Source organism: Mirounga leonina, unplaced genomic scaffold (genome assembly GCF_011800145.1).
Source record: "Mirounga leonina isolate KUSES-001 unplaced genomic scaffold, KU_Mleo_1.0 Mir_54, whole genome shotgun sequence".
In the NCBI taxonomy this organism is placed as follows: domain Eukaryota; kingdom Metazoa; phylum Chordata; class Mammalia; order Carnivora; family Phocidae; genus Mirounga; species Mirounga leonina.
Window position 1 is genome coordinate 1,848,516 of NW_023270812.1, and position 17,345 is coordinate 1,865,860.

Consider the following 17,345-nt stretch of genomic DNA (forward strand, 5'->3'; position numbering starts at 1 on the left):
GTGAGTGTTCAGAAGATTATAAGAGAAATGGCTTTCAGTAGTTCTGCTTTTGTGTCCTGTAAAGTTACGGTGTTTGTGGTACAGGTGAATGTGCATCGTATTTTCACTTGTGTATACAAACAAGAGATTTAATTTAAAAAAATAGTTTCAGGGACATTTCTTACTTTGATCAAGGTGTTGCTCACTTACACACTTGCCAGTTTGGTTTTAAATTAAATTAAATCCAAAATTCTTTGAGTGTTTTTTTACAAGAGGGGAGTCATATACCCAGATACAATGTTGTAATCCCCACCCCTTCTCACATTATAGTGAGTAGGGAGAGCGAATGCCATGTTAGGGTAAAACCTGATTGGGGGCCATCTGTAGGCTAAGACTAGCAGCTCTTTTTAGGTTTTGGGCTACAATCTTGTGTAATAGTGGTTAAATTGATTTAGGTGTGTGAGCTTGGGGTTGACAGTGTTTACCTCCATAGCTTTGTGAGTATTGAGTTAATGGAAAGGCTTAATTTTCTGTATATCTCGGAAATGATATGTATAATTGGAAAAGAAAACAGGACAAATTCTTTCACATGAGCTGGTGGAATTTGAAAACGGTACATTAACTGAATCAAAAACAATTTCACCTGTCATCTTCCCACATATTCTACAGGTAACTGACACTCCCCCAACTCCATTGGTGAAAATATATCTGAAATTATAGGTACATCAAGCTTTATTTAGGATTTACCACTCTAATGTTAACTGGAAAGTCTTGGATTTTAAAAATCCTAACCCAATTAAGTCTTAGCACAAAACACATACCTATTTGGATAGTCATTTATGCCCAGTCTCTCCTCAAGAGCACAGTTTCTATTTGCTCTAAGCATTTGCCTGGTTTACAGCAAAATTCTAAAGTCAAACATTGCCCTCCCAGTATCCTAGTGAGTATGAGATTCCTGTATCCACCCTCCCCAGGGCTCTCAAAGGGACTCTGGAAGTAAATAATTTAAGTGAGATTTCAAGCAAATGTCTGATTTGACTAATTTTGCATTCAGATTATAGATAGGGCTCAAATATACGTATGCAGACAGGCACATGCATGCGTATGCACACATGTTAAAAGAGTTATCTCAGAGGTTATTATTTTTACTTTTAACTTTTGCTCATCTCTTTTTTAAAATAGTGAATTTCTATGAATCATAATTGGTAACAACTCTCCCAGTTTAAAAAAGTAAAACATGGCATTGAGCTCGCATTTCATATGAGTAGTTGTATCTGCCTGTGCAGGGTTGTCACTGAACTCCAGAGCTTCTTTCAGGAGGACAAATTTGTTTTACATTTTACTTAAGTTGTACTTTGCTTTGTGGAAGCTCCTCTTGTGACCCTTCTATCATGAACACAATGATAGTGCAGTTTAACTGTTTCAGCAACTGAAGTAGTGTTCATCTCAAACACTGCTAAAAAGATTTGATTCAAGATCTTTCTGTTCTTATGCTTTTAATTATTAGTAGCTGGGATTTTCCATGTCCAGACCAGGGTTTAACCTGGTACCATTGACATTTTGGGCCTGATAATTCATTGTTCAGAGGCTATTCTGTGCATTGATTGTAGTATTTACCCACCAGACACCAGGAGCAAACCCCACCCCAGTTCTGATGACGAAAAATGTCTCTGGACATTGTCAAATATCCCCTAGATTGAGGAGAGAGGGGGCACACGAAATTGTTTCTTGTTGAGAACCACTGGTTAGACAAAACTTAAATTCATTGTAAATCCTTGGCCAAAACTGTTTATAAACTTTTCGTAAAACAGGACACAAATGAATGAAACATGACATAAATAAAACTAGCTAAGTAGCTAGTTTCTTTTCAAGTTTGGTTGTACATTGTTTATTTCAGAAACCTAATTTTTGCTTAAAAAGCTGTGAAGTATTTGTATGAACAAAACAGAGTCTACTTAATAAAAAATGTTGAAAGAACCTACTGAGAGTAGATGTTTCACACATTAAAAATTTAGCTTTTCAACCTTGAGACTGTATTTCAAGCTTTTGCTACTTTTTAAGTAGAAAATACTTTCATGGTATAAGTTCAGTAACTCTCCTAGAGTTATTGGGGCTGACTTACCAAGCAAATGTAAATATGTGATCCTTTAAGAGTTTTTTAAGATTTCAGTTTTAAAAATTGAACTTCAGGATTTCTGAGCTAAAAGCAAAGGTACAATTATGAAGGGGGAAGTATCATGCTTCACATCTGAAGGTTGTATAATAGTTTCTTGTCTGAACTTGTACATACTACTTTAGCTTTAGTGTTGACTGTAGTTTTGATTTTAATTCAATTTGATGGTTTCCATGTTGGGGAGTTCAAATTTATAGGCCATTGTATTGAATAACAACATATTTTTATTAGACACATGATTCCTTTCTAACTTCCTGTCTAATTCCTTTCTAACTTCACAAAACAACCTGTAGTTGTTTCTACCTGACGAAAAAATTTCAAGAACCCCAAACTCCCCACCCCCAAAGAAAAAATCTGGCAATTCCCAAATCATGCAGAAATCTCTAGAAATTATCCACTGAAAATTTCAATTCTGTGATCTAGAACATTTTATGAAAACAAACCAAAACAAAAAGGTGTACTATACAGTGAAAACCAAAGGCATTTTGAGAATGAGAAACTATGGAGTATTATTTCAATTTTTATCTGTATCTTTGGAAAAGGTAACATTTTTTGAGTACTATGGATTACTGCATTGTGAAATGCAAAACAAGATAACATATAAAAAAAGTATTCTTACAGAATCTGAAATTAGTTGTAATAGAACATTTTTATTACCTCAAAAAATGTCCCTTGCACCTTTATAGTCAGGCCCTCCCTCCATTATACCCAGCTCCAGGCAGCCACTGATCTGTTTTCTTTCCCTGTAAATTTGCCTATTCTAAAATGTTACAGAAATGAAATCATACAGTAGATAACCTTTTGAATCCAGCCTGTTTTACTTAGCATAACACTTCTGAGATTCATTCATGTTCAGTCAATTTCTTTTTTATTGATGAGTAGTTTTCCATTGTGTACATGTGGTCTGTAGTTTTATCAGTTCACTAATTGACAGACGTTTGCATTGCTTGCAGTTTTTGACAATTATGAATAAAGCCTCAATAAATACTCTCATGTCCGCTTTCATGTGAACATGTTTTCCTTTCTCTCGGGTAAACACCTAGAAGTGGCATTTATGGATCATGTGGTAAGCTTACTTTTACCTTCTCTACCAAACTCTTTTCCAAAGTGGCTCTATTATTTCGCCACAATTAGATTATTTTTAAAAATCAGTCCTCATGTTTGAATCCCATGTTTCTTTACAAGTTACTCTTTTTTTTTGGCCATGTATTACTGCTGACTGTGGTGGAATCAAAGAATTCTTCCTCGGTAATTTCTTCTTCAGGGGAGCCCTGTAATCACATCACTAGTATTTTAGAAAGTGACTTTGCTATTTCATGTCAAGACATGCGTCTTGACAGGAGGCAGCTTTTCTTAATAAAGCAGTTACCGATGAGTGTCACAAGCGTGATGCCCTCCTTCTCTTCCGGGCCAGTCTTTGGTCCATAGCTGTGGCGATTCAGCTTTGTGTTTGCTGCTTCCATTCTGACCTGAGTCTCACGTGTCCTCCCAGACACCAGTTCTTCAGTGAGCAGAGGAGTGTTCGTAATGTTCTCCCTGACTTTTTTCTGTACTAAAATGTCCATCTCTTGAATTATCAGTATTTTTCGACTGTTGAAGACTCGACATTCTTTAGAGATGAGTCCTTTATTTTCATTCTGGAAGATTAATATTGAACAATTTTGAACTCAAAAAGGCATTAAAATGAACCCAGTAGCAAAACACAGCCAATACCTATTTTTGAAGGCTTCCTCTTTTTCTTGTACAGTTTTGTTGTTTTTTTTTTTTTTTGAGAAGATATATTTGTTTTGGAGAGAGGAAGAGGGGGCAGAGTTGAATAGTGGTCTGCTGACAGTTACTTGCCTTGAAAACTTCAACTCTTTTTTCTTAATTTGCCCCTTCCAGAACTTCCTGTACTAGCCTCAGTTTCCTTCACATACTTACACTCTTGGCTTAGAAGTTTTGTTCTTGTTGTCCTCAGTAGATAAGGCTGTCTTACACAGCTCCTGGGAGGGGACAGAGGAGGTGACCTGATTAGTGGGGGGCCAGTTTAGGCTCACTTGTTTGGATGAATACCACTTTATGAACTATGAAAAGTGGTTGACTTCCCTAGAGACTTCTTTCTTAGGTTTACAGTTACTAGCTTACCTCATTAAATCAGTAGATTCTTCAAATAAGTTCCATCCAAAGCAAAAATAAGATTTAAAGTAAAAGGTAAAGTTTTGTGGTGAAATTTAAGTATAACTAATCTTAGGTTCTTCTTCCTCTCCTTACTAAGTTGCCTCTCTGTTCCAACTTGATCATCAAGATAGCCCTAAACAACTTAATTTAAACTTTAAAAGGCCTTAAAGATACACAGTAATAAAAGTGTTATTGTCACCACTATTCCAGTATTTCAAAAACCACTGTATTTTGGTAGAAGTATTTTATGGTAAAGAATTTTTTTACATCTGCCTTTTTTTTTTTTTTTTTTTTTTTTACATGCAAACCCTGGTGACAGAGTTGGGGGTACCGGGACATGTGGACAGAAAAAGAGAAGGTGGAAGAAAAAGAAACCAGGGACACATAATCAAATTAATAATGTATAAAGAGCTATTTGGGGCAACAAAAGAAGTTTAATTTGTTCATCTACAAAAGTATTTTTACTAGCTTACCTAATTAAATCAGTAGATACAAAATATTTTTGTTTTTAAAACACCTTTTCATTCTAATCTAATCACTTTAAATCATCTTTGTTGCACTCCCTACCCTTAGATACACTGAGACACTTTCCCATGGCCTTTATCTGTGGGTCTGCACAGTCTGTCTGTAGGACCTCGTTTGCATACTAATTTTATAATAACTTTCAACTTGCTTTTCTGAGCCAGCCTTAATGGTGGGTAGGATTGGGAAAAGGGGTTAAAGTATGGTCAAATAGTAGTTCAGCTAAGTTTTCAGTTTTATTACCTTAGTAGGTTTATCTAGTTTATATATATATATATATATTTTAAGATTTTATTTATTTATTTGTGAGAGAGAGAGAGATAGCGAGAGATAGAGCATGAGCAGGTGGGGAGAGGGAGATGGAGGCTCCCCACTGAGCAGGGAGCCTGATGTGGGACTTGATCCCAGGACGCTGGGATCATGACTTGAGCAGAAGGCAGACAGTTAACCGACTGAGCCACCCAGGCGCCCCTCTAGTTATTTTTAAAATTAAAAATTTTCCTCATTATAAAATGTATTTTAAATTAGAAAAAAAAAGTTTGTATTATTGGCTTGTTTTTAGAGCATTTGAATTTATCAAACTGGTGTAGTAATTTTATATATAGTATAGTAAATGTGATACAATTTTAATATCAATCTATATATGAATGAGTAGATACTTGGGTAAACAGGGAGGTGTTGCTTAAAATGGTGTTGAATTATGACAGTTCACAATGAATATGGTACAGTGGGAAATGAGATAATAGAATTATTTCAGTTTTTATGAAGTTTAGATAAACTACCACTTAGTGTTTAAAAGTTTTTAGTTCTTAATAAGAAATAGATGTTAACTTGAAGTATGCAGATGAGGCACTCACATACAAATGATAATGTAATAAATAGTGTTTTACTGTACATGTATTTCCTACTTTAATAAAATATTATTTACAGAAAGATCTAAGGGTGAATATGAAAGCGTTGCTTTTATTGGAAGTATGATCTGTTTTCAGAAGTTTTGTTCACAAATTTACCTTATTTGTATACACGTGTTATATTAGGAAAGCTAAGTGAAATCATGCATAGATACACTGATCTATATTTTTCATGATTCCATAGCCCATATTTCTTGATAAACACTGGAAGTATAGAATTGATGAACTTTTCTACATGTGATGTTTTTAGGTATAGCGTTCTGAATGCCCCCAGACCTACACATATGTTGGTCATGTAACTGATGTGGTGATACTTGAGCTCCTATTGCACTTTGTATCAAGGAGATCATCTCTGGAGTGGGATGGTATGGTGACCCTGAAGCCTGCTCAGTGCCAGTGTTCATCAGTAGAATTTATTATGCCTGTCAGTATTCTTCACACTGATGACCGGCCGCACGGGCAGGGCATTCGTAACCACCTGCTGTGTTGTGGTCAACCAGCCTAAATGCAGAGCTGAAATTGACTTTTAAAAATTAAATTTGGAAAGATTGTGAGCTGTATGTGGTCTTTGTAAAATATTTACTATAGTCATTTCTTGGTACAGTACAATGCTAAGAGAATCATTACATTTTAATTCAGGAATAGGGAGAGAAGAGTCTTATCTTTGAGGGACAGCCTTCATTGCCATCAATTAAAAAAAATTTTTTTTTAAGGAATTTAAAATTTACTCTTGGCTAGAGAGACAAATGCATCAAATACATATATGTCATATATGTCATCATTAAATACAGTAACACTAGTATGTAATGCAGGGATGTATATCATGAGCCAAATGGTACATACATAAGACTTTAATGTATGTAGTTATATTAGGTGGAGCATGTTTTAAATCGTTATATCTATACATATGACATAGTAAGCTATATTAAATTTGGTTTCATATTTATATTTTGATGGTGTTACAGTTTTCAACCCATTCACATGTATACATTTATTCCTTCAATGGTTACTTATTAAAAAAAAAAACAAAACACACTTACTTATTGAGCCTCTACTCTGTGTCAGGCATTCTCTAGGTAAAAAACATAAAACGGTGAATGAGATAGCAAGGTCCCTGCTTTTGTGAAGTTTACATTTTAGGGATGAACAATCAGATTTCAGGTGGTTATACAGGAGAGGAAGAGGGGCTTTCTGAGGATACAACCTTTAAACCGAGGTGGGAGTGATGTGAAGGGAACCAGAAATGGGAAGATATGCTACACAGTGTTCCAGGAGGAGGCAGCAGCAAGTGCAAAGGCCCTGAGGTAAGAAAGGGCCATTTTTAGGAATGGAAAGGAAGCCAGTGTAGCTGAAACATTGTGCATAGAGGGAAAGAGGTGGGTTGGGGATCAGTGAGGCAAGCAGAACCCCCACTGTTCAGCTGCTTGTGGACCACAGTAAAGAATTCAGATGGAATTTTATGGTCTTGGAAAATTTCAAATAGGGAGTAGAGATGGAGGAGGACTTGGTATGTAGATATGTAAGAGCTTTTAGAATTGCCTTTATGATCATAGTGTTCTTGTGTGGAACTCTGCCAGTAGATGTATGACACTCACAGTTCCCTGATGTCAAGTTGTGCAGCGTGTTAGCTTTTGCTGTGCAACAGACCAGCCCTTAACTTAGTGCTGGAGCAGCCACCATTTATTTATCCTACAGTTGGACAGTTTGGTCTGAGCCTGAGTTGTTCTGGTTTCTGTTGGGCTCATTCTCCCTTCAGTCAGCTCCTGATCAGCTACGTGGCTCTAATTCTTGGAGCTGACTGGCTTTTAGTTAGGGTGATATGCTAACAGAACCATTATGTCTCTTATCCTCCAACAGACTCATCTGGGCTTGTTCACATGGTAGCTGGTTGACTTGCAAGAGACTGATTAGAAGAAGTATGCATTGCCTTTTGAGTCTTAGACTTGAAGGTGGTACAGTATGATTCTGTAGCTGCATTCTGTTGATCCAAGCAAATCTCATGTCCAGCCCAGCTTAAAGGGGTAGAGAAATAGATTCCACCTTCTGGTGGAAGAGGTTGTAAACTCACATTGCATAGTGTTGGCTATTTTTACACACTCTTATTTCACACTCAAGGCCTTTTTTCTCTGAGCCATCATGAGTTTGTGATTGCTTTGTGAATCTCATGTGAAGGATTCCTCGCTCAGAGAACTGAGTTAGAAAGAGAAGTGTGATCCTAATGGTGACAACTTTTGTTTTAAGTTTAATAGCCTGGGATATGAAGACATAGCTAACATCCTAGTATATAGAAGATTACGTGAGCATAACACTTGTAGTCAAAAGCATAATTATAACATCTCCACTGTTTGTCTTGAAATCATATTACACTGTATTTAGTATAATAGAAATGGTCTTTGGTTGCAGAGATGAAATTTAGCATTGCTATTAATATTTACTGGTTCCCTAACTAGAGACAGGCTTTTAGTTAATTTTAAATACATTCAGAGAGTGGTGGTTCTACTCAGCAACATTTAGCAGTAGAAGGCATCAGTGTGTGTTCTTTTACCAGCTAACCAAACACTGAGCGGTTTCAGCAAGCTGTGTCCTTGAGTTGTCATGTGGCCTGTTCATGCTAATAAGGAGAATGAGGAGAATTAATAAGAGAAGAATGCTGGCAGGGTTTTGCATGGTTTTTTTTAAGTGTTCATTTTTTCAATGGATTACAAAACGTAAGAAAATTATGAAAAATAATAGTAATAATAACAAGCAGTAATAATAAAAAGACAAAACAACTTCCTTGCTGGTTAAAATAAAACTTTGCAACCCCGTGTGAGCTGCTGTGTGGTTGGGACTGTGAGGGAGAGAGGAGGGGAGGGTGAGGGAGGGGCTTGTCCTACAGTTTAAATTGTCATAAATCCGGGGACATGGTTTTAGAGAGCAATTTATTAATATCTGCTTCTCCTTAATGGTATATGGCTCTTTCTGGCCCAACCAAAGCAGACACGGCAATCTTTGTAAGTAGGACAGTGTTTTCATGCCTCAAACACCAATCTAGGCAAACATTATTTTTTTCAAGAGCATCTGAAATTCTCAGTGATTTACTTGTGGACAGATACCGTGACTGCAAATTCTATCAGGTTCTTGTGGACTGTTATCAGTCTCCTCCGCTCAATTCCCATCCCTACCTGGAATTGGAGGCCAAATGTGTATCATTTTAATGTTTAATTATGATAAAGATGTGGCTTCTCTGATCACGGAAGAAAAGGTAGTGGGTCATTCTGCCCCATAGTTACCCAAATGAGAAATTAAAGCTGACTCACCTCTTCCCTTGTTATTTCAAAGTAAGGTATAGATGGGTCAAGTATTTAAATGTGAAACATGGAAGTCAAACATATTAAAAGGAAACATGAATGAATATGTAAAAACTCCTGGAGTGGGGAAGACATTTTTGCGCATGGCACATAAGCTAGAAGGCATGCAGGAAGCAAATGGATAGATAGAAATATTTGTAATGCCAAACTCCTGTTTTTAGTCCTACTTTTAAAATCTAACAAGTTTATAAGCGTTTTCTTATGATACAGAAGACTTCTTGAACAGTGAGTTTTTTATGAATATGGAATGGTCTATAGGAAATACCATACTTTTTTTAAACATCCCCTATTTTTGTACATTTTTTTCTAATTTGTCATTATTTTTCAAGTAATGGCATAGTACACATACTTTATAATTTATAAACAGTTGATCACCAACTAGATCATAAAGATAGATTTCTCTAGAAATCGATTATGACATTTACTTACATTTCTGTGATTATTTTTTACATTAGACATTTTTTATGTTATTGGCTTATTTTGTTAACTACTTTTAATGAACAAGAAACACATGCACATGGTGAAAAAAATTCTAAACATTGTAAGACAAAATACAATGAATATTAAGTTCTCTGCCTTCAGAGATCTCTGCCTTCAGGTAATCACCGATGTGTCTCTTACATATCTTTCCAGAAATGGTCCAAGTATATCAAGCATATAACCCACCCCCACTTTTTAAAGAAATACAGATGTTAGCTTCCTGTGCACACTGTTCTGATTTTTCCCACTTAATGTAATATCATAGAAGTCTTATGTGCATACATAGATTTACCTCCTTTTTAACAGTAATATAGTATTCTATTGCTTGGCTGTATGATAATTTATTAAACACTCCCTTTTTTTTTTTTTTAAAGATTTTATTTATTTATTTGAGAGAGAGAATGAGATAGAGCATGAGAGTGGGGAGGGTCAGGGGGAGAAGCAGATTCCCTGCTGAGCAGGGAGCCCGATGTGGGACTCGATCCCGGGACTCCAGGATCATGACCTGAGCCGAAGGCAGTCGCTTAAGCAACTGAGCCACCCAGGCGCCTTAAACACTCCCTTTTTGACAGTCATTTGGTTGGAGGATATTTTCAGCTTTTTACTGTTACAAACAACTCTGGTAAACAATTTAGTAAATATTTTTTGCACTTGGATATCAGTAGAATTATTAGCTTAACACTTAATCATGTGCATATACATTTTGATGGATACTGCTAAATTGCACATTATTCTAACATATGTTCTCATAATGAGTGCAAGGCTATGTAGTGATCTCCCATACCCTTACCAATATTATAATTATCAACATTTTTAATCTTAGTAATCTGTAGTGAGAAAATAGGATAATGTTAAGAGTCTGGATTTGCATTCCTTTAATTATGAATAAGATTCTTCATATATGATTCTATATCATCACTGTCACTTTACTTTTTTGTGACGGTGTGATCCTGACTAGGAAAAAATGTTTTTCATTAAAATAGGACATACTTTTGGCATAGTTTTATTTTAATGGAAGCACTGCTGGATATTAGTATTCTGTGCTTTATAGGTGAAAGTAGAAAGGACTTCAGAAGTGATTCAAGAAAGAAAAGTCCAACCAATTTCACTTCCAAATTCGTGAATTCACATTTTCCTGATTTTCTTGATGGAATGATTGGAGATTAAAGTGGTTTGCTTTGATTTGGTAGAGGTCGGGCTTAGTAGGCTACATGGGAGAGACAGAAGCCACTGGAAGGTTTTGTGCCAAGCAGAGTATGAGGACTGTCAGTGGTCTGGCTGCTGCTGAACTTCCTGAGTGATTTTCAAAGTCCTCTACAGACGGAATCCTTTTAGGCACTGGTGTTATGAAGTGTTGATGGTAGCATCATTTGAAATAACAGGATCGAATGGAAAGGGTCTTAGGAAGCCCCTGCGTTGCTAGCCTGCTCACACCCCTTCACACCTTGCAGCTCAGGACCCCTGACAGGTTCTCTCCCTGTGATGCAGGTGGTGCTTTTCATCAGGGTGCTCTGTCTTTGCATTTGTTACAGCCTCTGTGTGGAGAGAACATTGGGTATCGTGTCCTAAGTTTACATTGCATAAAACCTGTGACCATTTTTTCCGGGTGGTTTTTATAATATGGCCAGTTTTAAATCTCCCCAAACTGAAGTTTAAAAAGAAAAATGACACCGTGAATAATCTCATCTGGTCATTTTCGAATATGAATTTATTTTTTAAATGAACGTTTAAATACATTTCATTCAGGGTTTTTTTTTCCTGAGTAAAATTAGGCACTTTTTATCTCTTACAGTAGCGTTAAGCACAATGCCTTGTATGTGGTAAATATCCAGAAAGTCTTTGTTAATGAGTCAGGTCAATGTAAACCGTCAACATTCTGTCTTCCCAGTGTATTATTAAGTCTTTCCACTGAGATGTACTAATTTTTTCCAGTTGTACATTTCTGTTTTAACTTCAAATTGTGACTATTTTATAGCCAAATTAAATTTGATGATAATGGTTGGTTAGTAGCTAAAATCCCATCCAATAAACACAAATCTACAATATATATATTTATAAAAGAATTACAGGTGTTTTAGGCTTATGAAATATAAAATACTGACTTTCTTTTTTAAAAGATTTAAATTGATGACGAAAGGAAAAAAGCTCAGCTGATCTCTGCTGATTCTTAAGGTTAATGACTGCTACCTGAAAATTTTATGTGAAGGTTGAAATACTCCCTTACTCCCACTAGAGGGGGATTCCTTCCAACTTAGGTAAAAATGCTCTTAGATCCAACATGAAAACCTTTGTATGACATTGCTCTTTGTTTTTTAGTAAATTGAAGTTGATTTCGTGTTTTTAAAAATCAGCTGTTTTTGTGTTGGTATTGAAATACAAAATCTTTCAGAAACGGAAAATATAAAATACAGTTCAGTAGAACTAGAGTGCATATATGTGTAAACCATAGTGCTTTTCAATAAAACAAAATACACTTTTTAAGGTAGTCTGATGAAATTGGTTAGTACTTAGGAATTGCAAACCTCTTCAGCCTTCCTGGAGATAGAATGTGGGATGGAGGATGAGGCTGACCTTTTGAAATCCACTGCCTTCCTCCAGTCTCCAAGGCCTGTTTTGTCTCTGTCTACTGACAGAGCTGCCCGGACAGTTCCTAAATTCCACTTGAAAGCTTTGGTTTTGTTATTATCTCAAGTTTTCAAATATATCGAAGCCAAATCTTTAAATAGATTTCTATATGCTATTGAATTTTCTTGCTACTTTGACTTTTTATAATATGTTAAACGCAGAACTCACTTGGGGATGGTTTTTGCAGATTTAAACTTCTAATATATTTTAAAAATAGTTGTATGCGTATTAAAATATCACATCAAAAGGGTGAATGTACCTAACATTAGTATATACAGATATGATCTATTTATATAATTTAAGAGTAAATGTCATGTAGTGTTTACAGTAGTTAAGATTCAGCGAATTTATTGTTTGTCCTTTGCCTTTAACTAAAGTCTTCAGTGTTGATTAGAGGTTTTGATGTAAAAATATTTGAGATTAGTAATCTAGTGTTGTGAAAGACAGGATTTAGGAAATTCAAACATATGTAAATTGCCAATAACTGTTGCTGCGCACCCCCCCCCCCAACAAAGTCTATAATAAGATCTTGCTTCTAAATCTAACAATTAGCTTTGGAAATCAAAGTGTAAACAGACATGCTGTCAGTGAGTCTTATAATGATTTTGCACTACAGTTGATCCAACATTTCACATTTGGTATCAGCAACATATGGTTTTCGTCAAAATGAGGCTGGTCATCCTCCCAGTACCTAATCATGTGTTTCTCTTGCTTTATGCCCCAGTCTCTGTCAGGTACCAGGTGGTGGGGGAGCCTCACTGTCAGCCAAGCAGTTGGAGAATACAATTCCTTCCTCATTTCTTTTTTGACCCCTTTACTTTTGTACTGGATGACAATCTTACTGAAATGATCTTCCTTTCTGTATTTCCTTCCCTCAAGGGAAGAATCCAATTTTGTTTTATAGCAAGATACATTGGACAGGCCTGTGTGCCTTCTACTTAAACACCTACCACAAAGGCCTAGTTTTAAAAGGCTGAAAACTCACAGTGTAGCCAGCAAGTCTGATATTACTGCTCTACCCCCGTCTTCTGCAGACACTTAAAAATATTCATATTCTGTGCCTTCTTTCCTTGCTCTTTTCCATCATATATTGGTACTTTGTAGTAGTCAAAGTTAAAAGCTTTACACACCAGACTGAATAATTATGTTTAAAAAACAGTAATTATCAATACACGTCTTGTTCCATGCAGCTTTTTAAATTCATGTTAATGAGCTCTGTCTTCTCATGCACAAGAGTGACAGGCAATTTTGAAGTTTTGCCATCATTTCACAACTTGTTGCTTAGACTCTGCCTGTCTTTTCCTGAGTATTGCTTTCAGGCACTCTTGCTCTGCAACATTCCAGAGACTCAGGACTACCCACTCTGATGGGAGCAGGACAAGAAATTACTAGCAGCTTCATAAGCATGATGAAATTGCTTTACGAAGCATACTTTCCCCTCACTGTCTGTCAGTAAAAGATCAAAAAGTATGCAACATCTTGTGATTTAACTGAGAAGGATTGATTCTTCTGACTTCTAGATCATTTTGAGGAACTTACACCACCACTTCGACATGATGGCAAATACATGCATTTGATAGGGGCTCGCCCTGTTTTAAATCTGGAATCCAGGGCAGTGACCTGTGTTTATCCCCAATCAACTCTTGAAGAGAATCCCAGATCTCTTCTTTCTTGATGTCTGACGTAAATTGAATACCAGTTTTCTCCAAACTCGTAGTTCCAGGCCATGCCTGTGTCTGTGGCTAGACTCAAAGAACGTTTTTGAGAGTGCCTAAATTATTTTTTCCTTATGATTTCAGGTTGAAGTCTTGACCTCGGAGGATACCGCCTTTGGACTCAAGGTGTGTAGTCTGATGTAGCTTATTGGGTAGGTTTCATCAGCTCCCCTAAGTGGATTGGAAGCCTCAACAGATAGGACTTGTTTTTATTATCAAATGCAGAGGTTCTAGAAGTCTTCCAGGGTTTAAGATTTCCCCTCTATTGTGATTAAGATTAGACTATGGTAGTATTTTCTTTACCTTCTTTATTTGTTGTCAGGAATATAAGAAATAGCACAGGAAACCAAGAGTTTCATTTAGTAGTAACCGATGTTTAAGTTTGGATTAGCTGTGGAACAGGATTTACGCAATGGCTCCCAGTCGGGGGAGGGCACTGCAATACCACCCTGAATGTTACCAGAGCGCTGTTTTGGTTTGCCACTCCACTTTCATTAATCCATTTATTCCTTATCCCTGCTTCAAATATTTATTGAGCCCCCACGTTCCAGTCACAACTAAATTAAATCCCAGTTCCCGCCCTTAAGTTGCTCACAATCAGTTGGTAGGCCTATAAAGAGATCAGTTGTCCCGTAATGTGGTTGGTTGTCTCCCTGCTAGAAATGTGCGGAGGATTGAGGGAGTGGGCGGGGCAGAGTGGGAAGGCATTCCAGGAGCTTGATCCCTTGAGAGATGGATTATATTTAGGCAAGCGAGGAGGACAAGAGAAACGAGAACTATTTTCAGGTCAGAGGACAACCGTGAAAAAAATTCAGAGGGAACAAAACTAGTTAAATTCTGCCTGTGTGGCAAGATTGGAGGTTGAGGAGGTTAAAGATTTGAATTTTATCTATAGAAAATGCGAAGCTGCTAAAAGATTTTAGGCCAAGTAGTGGTTAGATTTACAATTTAGATGATTTTGGTCACTTTGTGGAGGATGGATTTGCCAGAGACCAATGAAGGGCAGTTGAATGGATCAGGTGGGAGGCAGTGCGGACCTGGGCTAGTACAGTGGAAGAGGAAAGAAATCCTTAGGAAGTGAGTCTTCGGGGACCTGGTGATCATTGGGGTATGCAGGATGAAGAAGGCAGGGGAGCTGAGAAGGAGCCAGAGGAAGAGATGGTCTGTCACATGGAGAAGGAGCACGCAGTGGGAGCAATCCCAGATACCTTAGAATTACCGTCTTCCGGACCTGTTGTGTTTTATTGGAATGACTTGCCTTTTGGACATATTTGCTAGTAATTCTTAAACCATGTAAGGAAATTGGTAAGAGGCACTTATTAGGGAGTCTGACTTCATTTCCATGTAGAGGTATAGAAGTACAGTGTAGGTGCCATCAATTACTTTGGAAGTCAGAAGTTGAGGAGAACAGTTGGTGGAAACTTCAGAGCCCACAGTATGGATGGTTACTCTTCCCTGACCCCTGTATGTGCTACATCTTTGGCTTAAAACTAAAAATTAGGTGTTTATATTTTTTCCAACTTTTTCTCTTCTTTCCATTCTAGGTGCTTGGCATTTTATTAGTACAGTTTAATAGTTGTGCTGCAACTATAGGTGGATGGCATTGTAATACTAGCAAAATCAAAGCCGTTCTGAGGTTATAAGCTTAGCAAGGTTTATGTCATAAATGAATATAAACTAAAAGTAAAAAGATAAGACTTTATAAATATTTAGATATTTGGTAAACGAACTCAAGTTTTACCTTAACATATTTCTTCTATTTCTGTATTTGTCAAAAATGACTAAAGAATATCTTAGTTATAAATAGATCTCATTCCATATTATTTGCAGTATTTAACATATCGTCATCGTTTGAGTTTTTCATTTTTTATTTAATGCCCAGCATGCATGCAGAATATTCATTGCATATTTAATAAACCTGTAGGGTCAGATCTTGTGAACTCCTCTCCATAAGCCTTCATACTTACTGAGTAGGCCCAGTATTAGGAAGATTATTGTACCAGCAGCACTCATGGTCTGCCCCACTGTGTAGAAGGCTTTGCATTTGTTTTATGGCTAAACTAGCAGATTGCTTTTGAACTCTTAAATTCAATTTGGAGAGACAATAGTTTGAAATTTTTTCCCAATAATTCAGTGATTTTTTTCAAAGAATTAGGAGTTTTCCACCTTTCTATATCTATACCCAAGTGTTTACATATGTAACTAAAAGTGAGAAATTTGAATTTTTTTTTTTTACTGCTTCATTATCTGCAAGTCAGCAAATACATTTTTTTTAAAGATTTTATTTAATTATTTGATAGAGAGAGAGAGCACGAGCCTGGTAGGAGCAGAGGGAGAAGCAGACTCCCTGCTGAGCAGGGAGCCCAATGCGGGGCTCAGTCCCAGATCATGACCTGAGCTGAAGGCAGACGCCTAACCCACTGAGCCACCCAGGTGCCCCAGCAAATACATTTTTATCTTGTTTCTTAAAAGGTCTGGGAATTCAGTATTGGTCATGTTTCTGAACACTTATTCACAATTGATGCTTTTTTCCTGTTTTTTTGCCCTGGGAGAAAGAACTCAGATACTTGACCCACTGGTAATACATTAATGGCATCACTTTGGCGAATGAGGAGAATGCTGGAGTGTGTGTCTGCCCACGAATGTCTCTGATCCTCTGCTGATCTTTAATGTGCCTTTGCTCTTCCTTTGCCCTTTTTTTTTTTTTTTTTTTTGGTGCTGCTATTGACTTACTCATCCCTTGGATGTTTCTCCTTCTCCTAAGTCTGTAAGCTATATATTTACTTAAGACTGAAGCATGAATTCGTCGGTCTCGCTGGAAAATAACTTAAACGCGTTGGGCCCCAGAGATACAAACAGCCTGTTTTTGTCTGTGAGTGTGCCGAAACCGCGACCCAAGGAAACAGTTTCGCAGTCATTCAAAATTCTCATGACTGTTTGTGCTGCTTTGAGATGAATTTTTTTTCAAGCTAATCTAATGAGAGATAGCTGTGCTCTTACACATTTCAAATCTTAATTTCTCAAGTCCTGATTCGTCATTGTATTGGGCCTTTCTCAGTTAAAAGTGACTTAGACTTCGAAATGCTAATGACTACACCACAGTACTCTGGCTGTTTTCCAGTGGTTCTCATTTTCCCCTCTGAATTAAGGCAACTTTGATTTTCTGGAGTTTGTTTCTTTACAGGTTTAGAAAGATGCTTAATTAATTTAAAATCATGTGTACTTTACAAAAAATAAGAATTGTAGTGAAGAGAAGAGGTGCTTCAAAATTAAAAAATGGGCAAATATATTAGGAAAGGGAAGTTCTACAAACTACCGACTGCTGATCTTGACTTTGGTTCTCATCAAGACTTAAACATATTAAGAAGTTTATAATTCTGTAGAATAATAAATCAGGAGTCGCAGGGGCAGCCAACATGAGTTAGTTCTT

At 36.8% G+C, this 17,345-nt stretch overlaps 1 protein-coding gene across 7 annotated transcripts in view; it reads left to right on the forward strand.

Annotated features, from left to right (window-relative positions):
- The window catches only part of LOC118001829 (AT-rich interactive domain-containing protein 1B), a 439,380-nt gene that overhangs the window by 243,942 nt on the left and 178,093 nt on the right, over positions 1 to 17,345 (forward strand). For 4 of the 7 annotated variants that reach the window (XM_034991980.1, XM_034991981.1, XM_034991985.1 and 1 more), the window contains exon 5: positions 14,000 to 14,041. The exons of the other annotated variants lie outside the window; for them this stretch is intronic. In XM_034991980.1, the coding sequence (XP_034847871.1) occupies positions 14,000 to 14,041 (42 nt within the window). The remainder of the gene's footprint in view (positions 1 to 13,999; positions 14,042 to 17,345) is intronic. 7 annotated transcript variants of the gene reach the window in all.